At 38.1% G+C, this 20,834-nt stretch overlaps 1 protein-coding gene across 3 annotated transcripts; it reads right to left on the bottom strand.

Annotated features, from left to right (window-relative positions):
- Window positions 1-569: 569 nt before the first annotated feature.
- On the bottom strand, window positions 570-20,787 carry LOC119552166. Of its 3 annotated transcripts, none has more exons than XM_037862067.1 (7): window positions 20,323-20,787; window positions 12,583-12,934; window positions 10,452-12,200; window positions 6,558-7,199; window positions 6,268-6,433; window positions 5,808-6,170; window positions 570-4,995 (listed from the first exon to the last, which is right to left on the bottom strand). In XM_037862067.1, exons 3-7 carry the CDS (start codon window positions 12,038-12,040, stop codon window positions 2,428-2,430), a joined length of 5,328 nt encoding a protein of 1,775 aa, XP_037717995.1. In that variant the 5' UTR covers window positions 12,041-12,200; window positions 12,583-12,934; window positions 20,323-20,787; the 3' UTR covers window positions 570-2,427. The 3 variants fall into 3 exon arrangements, with proteins under 3 accessions (XP_037717995.1, XP_037718002.1, XP_037717961.1); XM_037862074.1 differs by lacking the exon at window positions 12,583-12,934 and having other exon boundaries at window positions 570-4,509; window positions 4,570-4,995; XM_037862033.1 differs by lacking the exon at window positions 12,583-12,934.
- Between the last annotated feature and the right edge of the window lie 47 nt (window positions 20,788-20,834).

Below are 20,834 nucleotides of genomic sequence, written 5' to 3'. Positions count from 1 at the left end.
TGAAGTTTGCGGGCGTTAAAGTGGGAGAGGCAATATTTTTTTTGGATCATTTGATAAGTATTAACGAAAACAATTCATTATAAATTGGTTTTCTAGCACTTAAACTGTAGAAGTCCCGTTGTGGGCTACTGACACGGACAGACGGACACACAAGTGTCCTATTTTTGAAAAAAATAGGGCATGTGATGAAATAAAAATTAGAGAATGGCTACAGACTTTGGTCATCCACGGTATATCTACTATATTAAAAAGTTGTTTATACAATTCGTCACAGTCTTCAGTATTACTTACATACGTACGTATATTTTTATGTCGCAATAGCATAAATCAGTTATATAACGCTAATGTCTAGATTTCTAATGCTAGATTTCTTTAGAGCTTACGTTTTCGGTTTTTGCGTTGCTATTTTATCGGGTAAATGCTAACCTATCTATAACCAAATTGGTTAAATAAAAAACACTACATAAGGATTTAAATAAATCATGTATAATCTAAGTGGACATGTACAATATATTTTATTTTAAAAGATACAAACCCGTAAAGTTAATTTAAAAAAAAACTATATCACAGCATAATAAGTACTTGTTAAATAGTACCTTAGTTCAATATGACATTTTTTATTGACGTAAGTGAAAGTATCTTACTAAACGCAAAAAAATATTTAGCAGTTGAACAAAAATATGTATACGGGATGTTCTTTATCCGAAGGTAATAAATAATAATAATGAAAGAATTTTATTTTATTAATTGGAGTTTTCATTCGATCGATGATATTTCTAATATATATTTGTTTATTTATTGCACCTTTCAAAACAGTTTTTATTAATAGTTTATGCCTTGCTAATATTAGTTTTCAAATTGTAAATATACACAAAACTAAATTTAAATAAATTACAATAAAACTATTTTTCTATAAACATAAAAAAGTGTTTAATTTAATTTAAATTCGCAATATGCACAAGATTGCAGAGTTTTAAAGATTTAGTAAGCTTATAGAGCAAAAAAGAATTTACATTAAATTTATAATGTATCTATTTATTTACATTAATATTAATAGTTTCTATCCTTAAATTCTATCTCGATGCGCATTTTTTGAATTACAACAACTATACGGCATATATTCTTCGTCTTCTCTTCATTATCCTGGGCAGAACGAAATATTCAATTAAATAAACAGCTTTTTTTTATTCAGACTTACTAGGGTTAGTGCAAGCACATTGGAACTGCACAAACTCACTGGTCTAGCTGCTGAAGCAATTTTAGAGTAAATGAAAGAATGTAACTAATAACTAATTTTTAACCTATTAATCGTAGAGTGATAGTTGAGAACGTCGATATCTCGGAAACCAATACACAAGATAATTGGAATAAACAAATTATACGTTGAATTTTTAATTGGTAAGAAATGATTTTAATATGTTGTCACATACATTTTTTTCAACCAAAACCAGTTTTATTAATGTTCGTAAAAACTCCTAGCGAATTTGGTTAAAAGATATTTTCTTGGCACGCCCGAATGTTTTTACTGAAAATCACTAAGGGCTAATCGAAACATTTATTTCGCCTACGCGAAAATAACATAAAAAGACTAAATCCGTGAAATTTTATTCGGTCTCAAATCGAAAACAATATCACAGCATAATATGTACTTGTTTAGTTAAAAAGGGATGCCGAAAATGTTACTTTACAATGAAAAAATGTTAGCAGTGGAACATTACACGTGGTTTTTTTATGAATGCTTTAAAACGAATTTCAATTGGAAATGCGATGTTTTGTTTTCATTTTTTAATGAGAATTATTGCCAATATAGTTAGGTATTTATAATTATTTGCATGAACTAGAAATAGGTTTTATCAGCCCTACTCAATACATTTTAAGAAAAATATAATATCTTTAATTTTTTATATTTATGCGCAAAACAGCTTTCAAAACAAAGCGGCGAACCTGGTGTGGTGGTTAACTGAAAAATATATTGCTACGGGGGAACCAGATTAAGGTCTGGCTCTGTTTTGAATATCGTTTTGAAACTTTATTATTTAATAGTAAGTTTTGCGATATTTATGTGTGAATAAAATAAAGTATACTTAAATTATCTCATTAAGTACAAACAAACGTTTCGGGATCGATCTTTCTTGTAAGTTACGTATATAGTTTAAGTAAACATTATCATATGTAGTATTTTGTAATTTAAGAAAGTAACGCTTAAATAATTCTATTAGGCGGAGTCTTTGGTTATCTTATTGTATATATAAGATCTAAAAGTTCCTTAATTTAGAATCGGCAAAGCCGGAGATTGATAAATATTGCTGAGATGCGGCGGGACGCAAAATCTTATAAGATTTACATTTACATCAAGTCGCTGTATTCGGATCGTTGCGATTCTGATATCGGTAACGGTTGCTGTGTATCCTCTTGATCTTCTTTTAATCAAAAACCGCCGTACCCACTTATGTCGGACGGCTTTAGGTGATCAAATACGCTCAGATGATGTGAGGGATGACTATGGTGTGAATGATGATGAGTATGTGGATGAGTATAGCTTGGGTAATTTGCTTGTGGCGGTGTGTGACTATATGGGTGGTGTCCAAAAGGATAATTTGGACTCGGGACGTGTAAGGTTGCAGTGCTGGTTGGCCCAGTAGACTGAATGGTACCGCCCAGACTATAGTGGCTGTGTGTTGCTGCATATTCTCCTGTATTATGTTGTGGATGCGTTCCATATGCAGATGCACTGTACATTGAATTCACATTTACTGACGGGATGTGGGCCATATGGTGAGCTTGGTCCACGTACATTGGATGCGGATGTGAGTGAGGAGGTGGATGAGGGTGGGAAAGGTGATGCGGATTGGGCTCCGAGTTATTAATATTCGCCCCTATAGCGCTACCCATCAAGTGAGGTGCATGATGAGGATAACCGGATGGACTATGAATAGGATACTCGATGCTGTTGCCACAATTGTTGTTGTTACTATTGCTGCTTTCACTGTTGACTCGGGTTTCTCCACTGTTGCCATATAAAGCTTCGTTGTCAGTTCTTGCAGTCGAAGCGGAAGCAGCTAAACTGCTTACAGAAAAATTGTTGTTGCTGACGTTGCTATTCTCTCTTGGTCTACATGATTCCGCCTGTACCGGATTCTCTTGATTGCAACGTTTTGGTTGCTGGTGCTGTTGTTGTGGCTGCTGTTGTTGTTGTTGCTGCTGGTGCTGGTGTTGTGGTTGCTGTTGTTGCTGCTGTAGATGATGCTGCTGCTGCTGCTGCTGCTGTTGTTGGTGTTGTTGTTGCTGCTGTTGATGCAAACCCAGAAGACGACTTTCGACAGCAGCCGCTGCTGCCGCTGCTGTCGCCGATGGTATATTGCTGCACTCGTGTTCCCTTATTGCTGGTATTTGATCAACCAGCGATTCGAGGCCACACAAGCTCTTGCGAGCAACGTCTGAGCCGATGTGTCCTGGCTGGGGAGTGTTCTGGTGGCTCTGATTTCCCAGCCTTGGACTAAGATTCTGGTGGTGAGCAGTAATTAGCATGTAAGGATTCGAGTTCTGTTCTTCGTAGCGCTGCCAGTTGTCCGACTGCTCCTGCTGAAAGTGCTGCATGGGGTGATGGAGGTGCTGATGCGTTAGTTTCTGCGCTGGCTGAAGACTTTGTTGGGTATGCGGCGAAACCCATTGCTGGTAGTGCTCGTGAGGATGGGCTATGTTTGCTTCGGCATCACGTGCGGGACTGTCATATTGGTCCTTTTCCACTGTTTGCGATTGCTGTTGGCCCAACTCAACTGTTTTATTTGGCTCCCCTGAGCCCACTTGCGAGTCGGAGTGCTCGTCTGGTGGCTCGAAATCGACAGCTGGACACATGTTTGGCGAACTTGGAGGAGGCGTCTCACCCAAGTGAGGTTGATCCCGCATATCTAGTCCAGCTTCCATATTTCCATGCTGACTTTGCTTCTGGGGAGACAGGTGCTCGTTCTGGGGGTCGATATTGGGCGACGTGCCCTGCGCGACGGGAGTCGCTTGCCCCACTGGTGGAGTTCCATGGCTGTGCACTTGATTGTAGTTGCAATTGAGGGCGGGGGATGCCATCGGTGATGCCGATGCGTTGTACAAAAGGTGCGACGGTGGCGGCGTATTGTACAAACTAGGCGGCATTTGATGACTGCTCTGCGGGGACGCTGCTATATGCTCCATTGAGAGTGGATGCATTGAGGTTACTGACAATCCGGCTGCCGTGTTTGGATTAGTGTTTCCGTGCTGAAGCTGTTTGACAGACAGAATATTGTCAATAGCGGGTTTCAGTTTTTTTGGCCTGCCCCTCTTCTTTTTTGGAGTTTCGATGCTGCCGCCGGCTGAGATAACCGAAAGGTTTAGTATATTGTTAAAATCGTGCTGAGGCATATGTGATCCGCCCATGGCGATTTTACCGCCCACAGAACGATCAATTATCTCTTGTCCCTTTATCTTTTTTGGACGACCACGTTTTTTCTTCTCTAATGGTTGCTGCGGCAGGGATTGCTGCGGACCAAACACAGATAAGTAAGTGCTTTCATTAGGGGCGGTGTTGTGATTTGATACCGGCAGCATGGGTCTATCGTCTCCCGTAAAGGAAAATGCTCCACGATCCGTCGCATTATTGGAAGATGACACATTGGCTGTCATACGGGGCATCATTTTGTCATCTGCCTCCTCGGCGACATTACCACATTCCGCAGCGCCTGCGCTTGACCCACTACAGTTTCCCACAAAAGCTAAACTCGCTTGAGGATCTCCAAGGGAAGTTTGATGAGTTTGCTTCATTTTACCGCTGGTTTCAACCTGCTGCTGCTCGCTACACTGTCGGATTCGCTGATCTGTGAACACGCATTCAGACTCATCTATGTGGGGTATCTGCCCGTTGAGAAAGTCCCGAAACTTCTTAAGAGCCGCATAAAAGGGAACTTTGTCGGCAGCGCGAGGCAACTGTGCGCATCGTGCTGATGATGATGGCATCACCCAAATGTACTAAAACATAAAAAAGTATATAATTAATAGTGCTGTCAAAAACATACCATAACATTAAATTACTTCTAAATATAAATATTAACATTGAAATAACAAATATTGTTTCCTGACAAGGGAAAACGCTATACAAGGGTGGTCAAAAGTATTTTCACAAAAAAAAGTTAAATATACTCATAATTTGAACTTACATCTTGTTAACTTTGGCATCAATGGAAAGGTAATTTAAATGCCGTTTGAATGATACAATACATATCTTAACACATTCAGTACTTATTGAAAAGGACGAATTTGTGTGAAAATGTCCTTTTTGAACTTTTTTCCTCGACTTGAAAACTTAAATTTTTTGATGCAATGATGTTTTATGTCTATATGATGTTTTATATCTACCCAGCATAAAGTAGGACTATTTTCAAGTTTTATGTAATTAGTTACTTTTAAGGTTATAATAGACTCGTTTGTATGTCAATAACAAGTCAACAAAATGCGGACTAGTCCTATTTTTAGTTCGATGAAAAGATTATTCTTTTGATAACGCATCTAAATGTGTATTGGATAATGTTGGAAAGATATTTCCGTTTGTATGTCATTTTATATTTTTTCCCAAAAAAAAGAAAAAAATATATTTTAATTCTAGCATCAGTGGTACCGTTTGAGTAGTCGCAGTCATTTCTAGAGTCTGTATGCAACTCCCATTATTGAAATTTTTGAAAAGGTATGTACATGCGGCCTCAAGATGCCATTTCTGTCATTTCCCATTTAAGAGCAAATAAGAAAGAAAGAAAAGAAAGGGAGCAAATACAAACAACACTTACTGTGTCAGTGCCGTCGACGCGATCAGGCTGCCGACCAAAGTGAAACTCCTTTTTTCCAGAAAACACCTCAAAAATAAGTTTGCCATTGAAAACGGCTACTTTTGGCCGGAACCTTTGAAGCTTTTCCAGCAAAATTCGGCTGCCCTCCTTTATTTCCTTTCTTGTAAGGTCAGCTGAACCTTTGGTGGCTCTCGCCACCATGTTTGTAAATCCGATTCCATGCTTTAGCAATTTGTGATCCTCATCGGCACTCATCTGCTCCTGAGTAAGTCCTGCCAAGTAAAGGCACTTCCAGAAGTGATTGCCTGGTCCTGCGTAGTGGTGACCTTTATATGCGGCGAACAATCCAGGATTTATTCCTACCTGTAAGGAGATGGAATGCAAAATCAGTAATTAATAATGGCCTGTCCACATATCTTAGGTTTTTTTTCTATTGATAGGCCCGAAATTTACAACTCACTATAACAATATCAAGATTATCACACAGATGATCTGGAATTGTCCGTTTAATTACTTCTTCCTCAGACATTCCATTAAATCTGTCATGCTTCTTGCGTTCCTTGGGTTTCATGGCTTGTAGGTGATCAACACCACCATCTTCGCAAACTGAAGTGCCGCCAGACATTCTAAAAAATAGAGTAAAATTAATTTTACTTGCAGAAAGTGTAATGAATTCTTTAAGTTATGAGCACTTTGACTGGACATTTAGACTGGTTTGGTTTACTGTGCCTTTTGTCCCAAACTACTTACTCTTGTTGACTCGCTGGTGTTGAGATCTGCGTGATATCGTTACTGTCAGCCACCAGCTTTTTTTTGCGCCCCCTTTTTTTTGGCGTTGGCTTAGAATGCAAGCCGCATTGAGAGCTGTCAGTTTGTTCCAAGATACTTGTACTATGATGGGTGTGTTGGTATAATTCTCCGCTTAGGCACTCCTGATTGCCATTCGAAGCTGACATTGGCGCTGGACCCGAGGCGAAGCGAGCCGTTTCAGTAGTAACAGTCTCCATATGGCGATGGGCTGGAGAATGCATGCGCATCTCCTCGCCCATGAAACTGTAGGGATTGACAACAGAGACATGGCTTGAGCATCGAGTATCTCCACTCAGCTCGAGATGTGTCTGGGAGGCGGAAACCTGTCCTTGAATACTGTTGGAAGAGCACGCAGTGGGGTCAGAGTGAGCTTCACCGGTAAGTACGTTTTTTGCCAATACAAGCTCATCGGGCTTCTTCTGATTCTGCGGGATAAGCCCGATGTTAGGATGTTGCATTTGATGCTGAGGGGTAACAGAGTGTGTGGAAGAGCTATGAGAATTCGGTGTTAAAACGTCGCCGGCGCTCGTCTCGTAACCGTCATCTTGATTCTCAGGTTTCGCGTTACTTGGGGAGAGCGTTCTGTAAAAACGAATGTCAAATTAGTTACGATGGATTGATAATATATAACAATAACTTTTGTATTTTTGTATCCTTCCAGAGGGTATTTTAAATTCAGAAAGAAGTGTGGAAAAACAACAGTTAAAGTTCAATGTATAAATAATTTTGATTAGGATCAAGTCCGCCTGTCTGTCTGTCCGTCCATATGAACGCTGAGATCTCGAAAACCAGACGAACACAACGATGCCCTGACTAACCCACTGACTAAACGCTACCTCCGAAGCACATCAGAAACCGGGACCCCTGGCCGAAGGATCCCGGACAGAAAGAGACAGAGACAATGCATGAAGTTTACTTATCCCTCTTACATTTATATAATAAAATCCAATAAGCTATCTGGCGAGCGTCATTCCTGGGCGGGGAACAACGATCTTACGAGGAATGAACTTTTCTTTTCCCCCTTTTGCAAAATTAACTGCAAGTGAAGGGGAAAAAATAGACATAAAGTTCAACATTAAAGACGCGATTAAGGAAATTAGAAAGCTCCTAGAAAGGAACTGGAATGAGGATTATAAGCAAGTATTTAATCAAGGGCTCCAGCCTAACATTATTTCCAATTTATTGTATATTATCCAACAATTTATTTCCTAAGACTCAAAGTGGAACGCCAAAAATGTAAAAGTACTAACAGACTTATGGTAGAATCAAAGTACGACAAGGTTTTTCTTCACACAATATATGCAGAAAATACGAATTTATGTGATCTCTGCAAAGCATATGATTTTTCAGATCAAAATTTAAAATTTGTTGAGCATTAAAAGGACTTAAAAGAACTACCTAAGGAAAAAAACACTTTATTTGAGAGAGTTGGAAAAAATTTTTAAGAGCTTACCTAAACTTTTAAATCTTTATTTTTTCACCACTTTGTAACATGTTCGCCAAAAAATTACCTTACGCAAGGATTCTGAGAAAAAGGCCTCAGTCAGCTTGTCAGTTCGTTAAAACTTTTAAATTCGTGCGAATTGCGTTTCAAAAATAGGAAAAAAAATGTTTTTTTCCAACTTTGACCTCCAATTTCTCCGAATCATTGAGTAGGGAAACTTCTTGGTTAACACAGTTTAAATAGGCGGTTGAAAGAGTATTAAATTTTCTAGCAGCCATAGAGGTACATTTTTGATGCTACGTAGTGTAGTGTTATTGTTAAAAGTGAAAATGAAGTATCTAAAATTTAAAACCCGACAAAAAATTGCGTCCGTTCATTTATTACATAAACAAAAGATTACGCTTAGTCAAGTGCCTCGACTATCAGATACCCCTTACTCAGGTAAAGGGAGTGGGAGGGAGATAGGGACTTAAAAGCAGCAAGCCACTGTTTCCGAGATAGCATATGGGTCGTTAGATCTATCCAAGTCGACCTCATCTACCGACATCTATACGACGAAACTATAAAAGGCGGATAGTTGGAATTAAGCATGCATATTCTAGGGATTCCTGCGCAGTGTATGTTAGTTTCATCCGAGTGTTACGCCCATTTTAACCCTCTGCCTTGCGATTTTGATTTGATATTCAGTATCATTTTTTAAAAAGTTATCAGCGATAAATGGAATTGAGGCCTATGCATTCTCGGAAGCAGGGCGACTGTTCCCTAAATGGCACATTGTTTGACATCAAACGTTTTTAAAGAGACAATCAATTTCTAAGTCATCAAGCAGAACAAAATCTTAAAGCAGAGCAGCAAAAATGGACGATAAGCTATGATGCCAGGCGTACTTCCCCAAAGAAATTTAGTGTAGACGATGGTTATGACCGATTTTGTTCCAGCTGCGACTGGAGATACGCATAAATTGGATCCAACTTTTAAAGGACCTTATATTGTAAACAAGGTTCTTTGTAACGAGCGATACTTAGTTAAGGAGCTTCCAGATCGCTCAGTTTCTCAACGGCGATACAACAACGTAGTATCTATCGATCACATGAAGCCTTGGTGTGCTTTAGTCCCAGATCTGGATAACAATGATGAATACTATGACTACTCAACAGAAGACTAACTATTGTCAGGAAAGGCCGATATGTTAAAAATAGGGCAGTATGGTTGGCAACGTCAAAGGAGTCAGAAGTGTGCCACACGCTCATAAGCCAACGAGATTTCTTTATACTTTGTGTTCTTTATATACACTAGTCGGCATAAGTATTTTGACGAAACAAAAGTTAAATATACTCATAATTTGAACTTACTTCTTGTAAACTTTGGCATCAATGGAAAGGTTATTTAAATGCCGAATTTAAGCGTGCCGGAAGTGATTGGAGCACTTCGAATCATTTTCCATCTAGACATTGCGAACTCTCACGCATTTCGTCGAACAAGTGAACTTTTGAATAAAGAAACATCGAATCGATGACTTATTTACCGTACACCTAATGGTACCCAATGACTTATTTTTATGTTTTGTATGTGACTCAAAAGAAATGGATAGGAATGTCCACTAGGACAACTAGTTTGGTTGGTTATTATTTGGTATTCCTTAGTATAAGTAAAGTATACTCAACTTTTTTTAGAGGTATTTATTTAATAATAAACAAGAAAGAAGCTAACTTCGGTAATCTGAAGCAAGTTTATGTACCCTTGTAGGTGGTTCCCGTAGAAGAATTGTATGTACAGGGCTTTCAGATTTTTTGAAAACTAATACCTAATTACAGAAATATTAAGATAATGTTCCGTTTCAATTTACTACCGTATATGTTGACTAAAGTCGAAACATAACGGTTTTTGTATTTTTGGACATTAATTATCCGATCGTTCCTAGTATCGCAGCTTTATGATAAAGTCTCAAATTTTTTTAAATTCGTTCGAAATTCTAAAATATAAAAGTTAATATGTCAAAAAACACCAAAGTAATATTTTTGCATTACAAAAATGTTGTGATCATTCCTATGGGGGCTATAGGATATAGTTGCCCAATCCGGCTCGTTTCGACCTATTACTACCTGCAATAGAAATAAGACTTTTGGGTACGTTTCATCCTGATAGTTATAAAACTAAAAGACTAGTTTGTGTAGAAGCGGACAGACGGACATGGCTAAAGCGACTCGTCTAGTTATGGTGATTGAGAATATATATACTTCTTCTTCACTGCGTTGCAAACTTCTGACTGAAATCATTATACCCTCTGCAAGGTTGTAAACAAATTTTACATTTATATAAGTTTACATTCGGTATTATTACTTTCATCAAAAAAATATAATAAATATACATTTTTAACAATGAATACTTACAATTTGAACGCTGTGCTAGGCTCCTCTTGGAAATCCTCCATAATAAGATCATGATAGCTCTCGTGCAATGGCTGTTGTTGCTGTGTCGGTTGATGCTGGTGTTGATGAATTTGCTGCCGTTCATGTTGCAAATGATGTTGGTGTTGCTGTAAAATGGGTGCTGTTTGATGTAAATGCCCATGACATTCCATGGGATGTTGCAGAGGCTGCTGCTGTTGGTGTTGACGTTGGATATGATCATTTTGGTGAGTACCAAACATCGGAGAGTTCTGATAATGGGGTATATAGCTTGTATAACCTGTATGCTGCTGATGTCTGGGACTGTGTTCATGCATGCTTTGTTGATGCTGATTTGGATGTAGATGCTGCTGGTGCATCATTTGTGTATAAAAACTATGGTGCATCTGGTTTTCCATAATAGAAGTCGCTTCTGCTTGGCCATATTGTTCTTGTGTACCATTGTTATGTTGATGCTGCAATGAAAGTGGAATCGCCTGGGAAAAAGCACCCGTTCCAGAGCTCTCCTTCTCAATTTGAAGCAAAAGTTCGGATTGCCGGTGCTGAAGTTGGTATGACAGTTCCGAGCTAGCATTCACAGGTTCTTGCTTAGGCTCACTCGACTGCTGCTGCGTTTGCCCCGACTGGTCATGGTGAGGCGTCCATAAAGAAGTCCTCCGATCATCAATCAAAATATCACCCGTTGCTGTCGTTACTGCTAACTTAGTAGGAGTTCTTAAGTTCAAATTGGAAGAGTCATTTGCACAACCATCGATTTTATCGTTTGCTAATATACTTGTGGAACTACTAGAGTTGTAAAGACCAGCCGTACTGTACTGCAGTTTGTTATCAATGGTCGATGACGAGGCTGCCGAGGATTCTCCAAGGGCGCTGTGCTTTGGGTCCTCGGAGCGCCTGACCGGTATGCTTGACGAAGAGTTCTGAGGGGCTGGAACTACCAATTCCACACTGGTAACCAGTGCCTGCTCCGGAGGCACATAGCAGTTGTTATCGAATTGGACCAATTTTTCTGGACTTTTCCTCTCCGAGCTGTCCACAGATAATGCCCCCTCAATGACGCTGTTGCAGTTGCTTGGCAGACGATTTTCCATATCAGCATAGTCATCTGACTTACTGTCTGAAATTCTTGCATTTTGATCCAAGTCGGCCTCGTCGATTGGACTGTCAACATCATTGCCCTGGCTGCTGTTTAGTTCAAGAGTGGACAGCTTCAAGCGCTTGCGATTGTTCGGAAGGCCAGATATATATTTGTCTTGTTCATTGCTGCCACTTTCTGAACTACCTAGGTATGGGGTTGATGGCGTCAATGTCGGCACTGTCGCATCTGACTGCGCCAAGCTTACATCACCCTTTGATGCCATTACAGTGCTAACGGGTTTCTTTGCCCTCTGCACTGTGGCTTGTTCAGTCAGTGCAGATCTAAAAGTTTGCAAAACTTTTATGATATTTTCTGGGGCGGCAAAAGATCTCGCTGATTTTATTGGAGCTATTCCTAAGACTAATGAAGCTATTGTAGGCGCGTGAGTGAAGGAACTACTTATCAGTGGGATGATTTTTCTTTCCACTTGCATCTCCTATTTATTGAATGTCCATTTAGGAGAAAAACTGTGGTCGCATTCGATCATTTCCAATAACATCCCATTAAAAATGATCTATATTATTTGGAATCCTTAGTCTCAGAAAAGTTACTTTCGTGGACTGTGTTAAGTGCCAGATGCGCTATAGGCATGCCTGAAAATACATAATAATGACAAGTTAGCTAAAAGAAAATAAGGTAAATGATGTAAAAGACGTGAAGTTCAGATCTTTAACAGACGAAAGTGTAGATACTATGTATATTTCGTTCGGCACGCTTTACTTTGTACGTTAAAGGTGCGATCGGTACGACATTTTAGCACGGTTAGTGTTGTTTTTTTTTTTGACAACAAAAAGTTTGACTTCTTTACATTTTTGCTGTTATGGGATATTTATATATTTATGTTTATATTTATATATTTCGTTTTTTTTTTTAAGCTACCCAGTTTTTATTGGGGCCACAGAAATTGCCGAGCCCTGAATAAGCAAATTTGTTAGCTAATTCATTACAAAGTTCCAAACGAAAATTGTAAAATACCTTTTAAGCTTTCACAAAACAATAAAGAATGTGGGCGCCAGACAGATTTAGCGTTATGGGCGTTGGAGTGGACGTGGCACTCCGATAAATCAAACTTGCGCTGCGCAGGAAGCCCAAGAATCGCCGCCAATTTTGTGAAAAACCGATGTTCCTTTTAAAAAAATGTTTATCCCTTGCTTGTAGCCGTGATCGATCTAGCCATGCCCGTCTGCCCATCAGTCTGTCCGTTTCTACGCTGCTCTTCAACTGGTATCTCAGTTTTACAGCTATCGAGATTAAACATTCCCAAAATAATTATTTCCATTGCAGGTTGTATATAAGTCGGAACGAGCCGTACAACTGTATCCTATAGCTGCAATAGGAATAATCGGAAAATTAATACAAATTTTTTTAAATTATAGCTTTGGTATTTTTTGAATTATTATCTTCTACTCTTAGGAATATAATTTTCTTAATATTTCACAATTTCGATTATAATTATCTATCTATCATATAGCCGCCATAGGGAACGATAGGATAAATAATGGGAAAATAACAGAAAAATAATTATAGCTTCGTTTTTTTTGATCATATTCTATTCTAGTCCGGAATTTAGTATTTTTCATTGATTCACAATTTAAAAAAATTGATAGAAATCAAACTACCATATCATTTAGCTGACATAGGAAGAATCCCAAAGATAATGAATAAAATACAAAAATCGATATATTTCGTTTTTGGCAAAACGTAAACTAAAATGTAACATCTTGATATTTCTGTGATTATTATACCCGTTACTCGTAGAGTAAAAGGGTATACTAGATTCGTCGGAAAGTATGTAACAGGCAGAAGGAAGCGTTTCCGACCCCATAAAGTATATATATTCTTGATCAGGATCACTAGCCGAGTCGATCTAGCCATGTCCGTCTGTCCGTCCGTCCGGATGAACGCTGAGATCTTGGAAACTATAATAGCTAGGCTATTGAAATTTGGAGTGCAGATTTCCGAGCTTCTTACGCAGCGTAAGTTTGTTTCAGCAGAGTGCCACGCCCACAAACCGCCCAAAACTGTGGCTCCTACAGCTTTGATGCTAGAATAAAAATTTTAACTGAAATTTATTGTTCTCATCAATACCTATCGATTGACCCACGCCCACTTTAACGCCCACAAACTTCAAAAAAATCGTAAGTATGAACGTAGATATCTCAGAAACTATCAAAGATAGAGAATTGGGATCTCAGATTTAGATTCGCGAATATGCCACGCCCACAAACCTCCCAAGCCTGTGGCGCCCACAATTTTCATGCTAGATAAAAAGTTTTAACTGAAATGTATTGGTATCGTCAATACCTATCGATTGATCCAAAATAAAATTTGACACGCCCACTCTAACGCACATGACGCTTAAATCTGTCTACCGCCGGTAGGTGGCGCATTTCATTGTCGCTTTGCTGCTTGCATATCTCCATTTTTCTTTGGTCCCTTTAGCTGAGTTACGGGTATCTGATAGTCGGGGTACTCGACTTCAGTTAAAATTTTTTATCTAGCATGAATTTTGTGGGCGCCACAGGTTTGGGCGGTTTGTGGGCGTTATAATGGGCGTGGCACTCTGCTGAAACAAACTTGCCCTGCGTAAGAAGCTCAGGAATCTGCACGCCAAATCTCAATAGCCTAGCTCTTATAGTTTCCGAGATCTCAGCGTTCATCCGGACGGACGGACAGACGGACATGGCTAGATTGACTCGGCTAGTGATCCTGATCAATAATATATATACTTTATGCGGTCGGAAACGGTTTCTTCTGCCTGTTACATACTTTCCGACAAATCTAGTATACCCTTTTACTCTACGAGTAACGGGTATAATAACGAATACAATAAACCCTTTTACTAATAGCATGGATAATTATATTCTTTGTTTCCACATTTGTCAGCTAATCAATGTTTTTTTTTCGATTTATGGTTACTCTGAAAAAATAAAACCGGTACCTTAAAAGTTTAAGACAAAAAAATGAGGTTGAGTTTACTGTAACATTGTAGTCGGTACAAACTGTACAAAAGGTTCAATCGTAACATTTACTGTTGACTACAGTTACTTATCTGCGGGTGACAATTGATCTAAGAGAATTGGTTGATTCTAACGAAAAATTTGTTTTTGGGTGCGTTACAAATCCCTGGATAAATTAAAAACAATTTGTGCAAGGGTATAAACGAAACGAAACGATCGGGTCAGCGTAAAAGGTATTGACACAAAACTTTGCAAGGTGTATTTTTGTATGTCAATTCTGGTTGGGTTACAAACTGTGGTCGATCGGGTAACTCTGCATGTACATATATACTATAGCTAACAGAGGGACAGGACAATTCCGTTCCATTATGTCAAGTTTAAAGAAATGTTGAATGTTAATTTTTACCATAAAGCTTGGGAGATCGTATTTTTATGAATACAATAAGGATAATAACTCCTAAGTCGATAAGTATTTTAAAATTAGGTATTTAACTGAATTTTATATCTAAATTATTAAAAGTTTTAGAATGTATTATTCATTTGGTGTCCTAACATTCCAATCTTATTGGAGAAGGCAATGCTATTACACATAACAGTGAAGGACTGATCCCTTAGGGACTTGTAAAAACCTATGATAGAAATATGCATACACATAATATTAAGCAAAACCCCAAAATGCATCGAAGCGAAAAATGGCAGTGGCAAGCTCTGAATGTGTGCTCGCTGCTGCATCTGTATAGACGTACATATGTATACTAACCCTATGTATGTGCTCAAACTACTGTACCAGAAAGTTTAGCAAAATCAAAAACAACAGCCAAATGAGAACGCACTCTCGAAAAAGCTCAAATTGTGAGTTTGTGTGAGAGTTTGAGAGATGGTTTGTGTGAGACGAAATATACAGTTATATTGCAGTATACATTGCATGCGTCTCAATATGTATACAATACCTAACACACAGCCCTCCAAAAATATTGTTCACTCATAAATTTTGAAATATTATAAAACATGCATGTGATAGGAATCGACTTAAAAAATGCCGCTTTTTTAATCCACTCACTATCTATGATATTCCGAATTAGACGTGGTCCCACAAAATCGTTTGTACATGGTCATATAATTTTTAAGCTTGATTATTTAAGTTTTTTCGATAAAATTGTTTCAGAATATTAAATCAAAACATTAATTTTCATTTACCATGAACCCGTATTGCAAGGGTATACAAATCTGTTGTTATTCAGGATCATCAGCTGACCCGTTCTAGCTACTTAAAGCCAAATGTTTGATAATAAAATATAGGCTAGGTGGCGCTATAGGTTAGGTGTCGCGTTAGTGCACACAAAAAGTCGATTGGTAAAATTTACCAATATTATAGTAAAATGGTCCCCAACCATCGAATTGCCAATTGTATCCAACAAATAGTTATTCTTACTTAATACCTAAAGGAAGGGGAAACTGTAAAAAAAAGTTATGTAATTAAACAATATGGTAGAATAGACCCAATCAATGGATTGTAGTTGAATAACTATTTTTATAGTTAACCAACCCATTAGTTATAGTAGGTGAATTTTCTTTATAGTAAACATACACTATAAAGTTGATAAAGCTATTAATTAAATGCATAGATAGCATAATAATTTATATCAAAATAAAAAAATTAATTTCCAAACTGTCCCTTTTAAAAGTGATTTCCAGCTAGTGTGAAAGTATGTTAAAGACTTTACAGAGTATACATGTTTTAAGTAAAGACTTTACTTTTCGGAGCTTGGCTTGGGAGTCTAGGTGTACGAGTCGCTAGACCCAGTTGGGAAATAGAAAGTACACATTGCAGAAAATTTGTAAAGTTATTGTTGCATACTTTTGTGTGGCATGTACTTGATACTTTTTCAACTAATTTCTATTGCATTAACAAAATACAGACATCACGTGATCGAAACTATGTTAATGGTGGCTTAACTGTTAAATAGTAAGCAAAGCAAAAACAAATACTTATACAACCATTTTAAATAGTAAAGAACAATGTTGTATTTTTTCTAAACTATCTGCATTGGTCAATTTTGCCAACCAAAATTTTTTGTGTGAAAACAGCCCATTTGCTGAAAGCATATCTCCATCCCTCACACTTTTTTAACTGAGTACCGGGTATCTAATAGTCAAAGCCATCGACTATATACTTGAACATTTCCAAAATGTTTTTAACTGGTATTTTGCCGTTATTTATTCGTAAATTATTCGTGAAAGAATTAGTTTAGTCGTTCCATTTTTAATTTTATTTAAAAAAAAAACCTAGTTGTTCTGCTAAGTTGATTTCAAATACCGGCAGCAAAAACGGTTTAAAAGTCTGAAATCCAAATGAAATGTACCGTTTGGTTACTAACCAATTTAACTTGCTAACTAATGGTCCGATTTAAACCATTTTTGGCACTCCGATAGATATTAAAGAGGTACAATTAGGTAAACATGTAAACTTTTAACTGTCTCGCTTTAATGATTGGCCCAAAACCGTCGTATGAACTCCGAGATCCCGGAAACTACAAAAGCTACAAAGTTGGTATTAAGCATGCAGATTCTACAGATTCTAGCGCAACGCAAAAATGTTTCAGCAATCTAACTCCCACGAACCGACCAAAACTGTGGCCAATTTCAGTTAAAGTTTTCACTTTTTTCGTCAATTGATCGTCCAAAAAAAAATTTTGGCACGCCCTCTCTGACGACCACAAACAAGCCACAAACCGTAGTGATATCAAATTTTGTGACGAAAAATGCTTATACATAATAATAACACTTTAATACCTTAATATTAACACCTTTCGATCGGTGCATTACTTTTTTCGATTGGACTTCTAGTTTTCATTGACTTTATGTAAGAGTTAGAGATGAAAACGTTATTTTTAGGTGCATTTTTAATTAAAAACAAGAAAGAATCCTACGTTACGCAGCTAAAGGGAGTGAGAGGGAGATGGAGATATGTATGCAGCAAATTGGCTGTTTCCGAGATTACACATTTTATTTGCTTATAACCTTTAATGAATTTTCCGATTTACAACAATAATATATGAACAATATTTAGCATGTAGATGTGTAATGATAATGAAAACACTTTTACTACTAATTACACCTGTCTAGACAGGTTTCAGCGTTGGTTTGTCCCGGTTTGAGTGGGCGTGGCACCCTGCTGAAATAAACGTGCGCTGCGCAAGAACCCCAGGAATCTGCAGGCCCAATCCCAACTTTGTAGCTTGTTGAATAAATAGTATTTTACAAATAAATACATAAATTCAATAAATTATATAATTCTTATAAGCGGTCCATGGTTTTAATATTTTTAACCTTTATGAAATCCAATACTATAGCGTTTTTTAATTAATAACTCAAGCTTTTACAAACGAATTCTATTATTATTATACACCCGAGTAGGGAGTCTTCGGTCGAAATTCTAAAGAGATTTCTGTGACACCAACGACTATGAGCACTTGCCTATTCTTGAACCAAAGAGGACACAACCGTAAGGCAACAAAATACCTTATTAAAATTTTACTAAGCATTAACAAGGAAGAACGCTATGGTCGAGTGCCTCGACTATCAGATACCCGTTACTCAGCTTAAAGGAGAAAAAGGGAGATGGAGATGCACAAACAGCAAAGCGAGATTGTAATGCGCCACCTACCCGCGATATCAACATACGGCAGACAGATTTCAGCGTTTGGCGTTGCAAACTTTTTTTAGGTCAATTGGTAGGTATTGACGAGAAAAATACATTGCAGTTAAAATTTGTTTCTAGCCTGAAAATTATGGTCGCCACAGGATTGTGGACGTGGCAATTTTTTTTTTAGGTCGATCGATAGGTATTGTCGAGAACTATACAATTCATTTACTTTTATTTGCTTACGAAAATAAGGAATCTAAGTTTGAAATCTCAACTCTCTAGCTCTTTCGTTTCCGAGATCAAAGCGTTGACACGGACAGACGGACATGGCTAGATCGACTCGGCTTGTGATGTTGATCAAGAATATATGTTTATACTTTATGGGGTGGGAGACCCCTGTACCTGTTACATACATTTATCAGAAAACATTTATGCCCATTTTGGGCATAAATATCAAAAATACTCAATGATACTTTTTGAATTTTTTTTATATATCATAACTATATTTTTAACAACAAATATCATCGATACGATATTTAAACAAGAGAACGTCATAGTCGATGCCTTGGACTATCAAATACCCGTTTCTCAGATAAGAGGAAAGCGATAGGGATAAGAATATGCAGCAAAGCAACTGTGCACAATTGCACACCCCGCAACGGCGCCACCTAGCGTCGATTTCTTTATTTGCTTGTAACTTTTTAATGGATAGTCCGATTTCGACATTTGACATGAAGATAGATACGTTTGAAGATACACGTTTACAAAATATTAAAAATTGTGGGCGTTAGAGTGGGCGTGGCGCCCTGCTGAAATAAACTTGAGCTGCCCCAGAGCCTCAAGAATCTGCATACGAAATCCCAACTACCTCGCTTTTATAGTTTCTGAGATCTCAGCTTTCATACGGACGGACAGACAGGCGGGCATGGCTAGATCAACTCGTCTAGTAATGGGGTCGGGGACGCTTTCGTCTGACTGTCACATACTTTCCGACGAATCTAGCATACCCTTTACTCTACGGGTAACGGATAAAGTAAATGTGTCCGACAACTCTGTAAGATTCCCAAAACTACTATTAAAATGCCGCGCTGCTATGCATATCTAAGCTATGTCCTACTTCAGTTTCATTAAAACAAATGGGTCACAACTTTCAATGCATTCCTTGCATTCTTTGACATCATTATATTGCCCATCTTTGTTTATAACAAAAAATCGTAATTATATTCTTAGAATTGGTTTATCAACTTTGATTATCCACAAACACACCTGCTTGGCAATTGCATTTTCGATAACTACCAATATTTCGGTCACACTACAAGGCATATCGCTTCTGGGCTGGTAAAGCACAATAAAGGGTTGCGTTGATTGGACAAATCACCCCTTAGTATGTCTTCTGATGTCAGCTGTCGGCTTCTACAATTATTAACTGTCATCTGAGAAGCTTTATTCTTTTTCCAGACATATGCTAGACAATACAAGTAACTGTTATATCTTATATCTATCTATTACATCTTAGGAACGATCGGCGATTTAGGATATAAAAAGGTTTTGTGGAGCCACTTCAGTTTCGATCCGTTTGGGAAGGCAGTTTGAAATTTTCGTATTGCTCAAAAAATACATATATGTACTTTTGTATAGGTACATGTTCGCATATAAGTTGAGTATATGAGTGTTTATGTGCATGTCCACATATAAAGGTACATACATATGTATCAATTTATTTTTACGTATAATATTCTTCATACGCTGTGCGGTGCCCACCTATTCGGATTCAGATTCGGATTCACGGATACGAAATACAAGCACACGTTCCCGATACCAAAATAAAAGATAAAAGACTAGTCGCTACTCGACTCGTTTTTTGTTCACATGCATACATATACGTATGTACGGCTGTATGCATATACACTTATATCTGCTTTACATATGTATTCCTGTGGTTTCGCTAGAGATGATGCTGTTTCTGTTTTCGCTTTCCACAGTGGATGTGGCAGATGGCAGAAAAGAGGAGGAGGAGGAGGAGAAGAGAGCGACAAGCCGACCAACAAAAATAAGTTTGTTTGCATGTATTTATGTGGAGAATGTGCGAGTACATGGGCATGTACTCACGTTTCGCTCGACGGTTCGGGCACAGGATAAGTACAGTGGAATTCGCACACACAGTACGTAACAGTTACATTTCCATCGGATTCGCGTTTGAAGCACTGCTCCTTAACTGGGCTCCCCAGTATATTGCACATTTTGCATAATTTCAATTTCGTATGTACATGCAGACATATGTATGTGCACACATTGTCGTGTGTGCATACATACACACGCACAGCGAGTAGTTGGGGGACTGGGAATCGGATTGGACTGGGCACTCAACACAGCATCACACCGCTTCGATTCTCAGGTGATTGGACTATTTCGCACTGGACCGGATCATGGCGCAGGAATCAAAACAGAACTCTGGATGAGATTTATGACAATTTTCCACTTTCTGCTCAAGCTCGACCACGAAAACCAACCGACACGAGTAACTCTGAGATACAGATACTCAACCGACACGAGTAAAGCCGCAAATAGAAATGATAGTGAGGAAAAAAAGAAAAGCTCGTGGAGCTTTTTCGGCAGGCCGA

Source organism: Drosophila subpulchrella, chromosome 4 (assembly GCF_014743375.2).
Source record: "Drosophila subpulchrella strain 33 F10 #4 breed RU33 chromosome 4, RU_Dsub_v1.1 Primary Assembly, whole genome shotgun sequence".
Taxonomy (NCBI): Eukaryota; Metazoa; Arthropoda; class Insecta; order Diptera; family Drosophilidae; genus Drosophila; species Drosophila subpulchrella.
This window is presented reverse-complemented; position numbering and strand designations above follow the sequence as displayed.

Coding starts and splice junctions, on each gene's coding strand:
- LOC119552166 (XM_037862067.1), bottom strand. CDS start 12,040: ATGCAAGTGGAAAGAAAAATCATCCCACTGATAAGTAGTTCCTTCACT. Junction 6,434..6,557: donor ACACCAGCGAGTCAACAAGA/GTAAGTAGTTTG, acceptor TCTATTTTTTAG/AATGTCTGGCGGCACTTCAG. Junction 4,996..5,807: donor GCGTCGACGGCACTGACACA/GTAAGTGTTGTT, acceptor TTTATGTTTTAG/TACATTTGGGTGATGCCATC.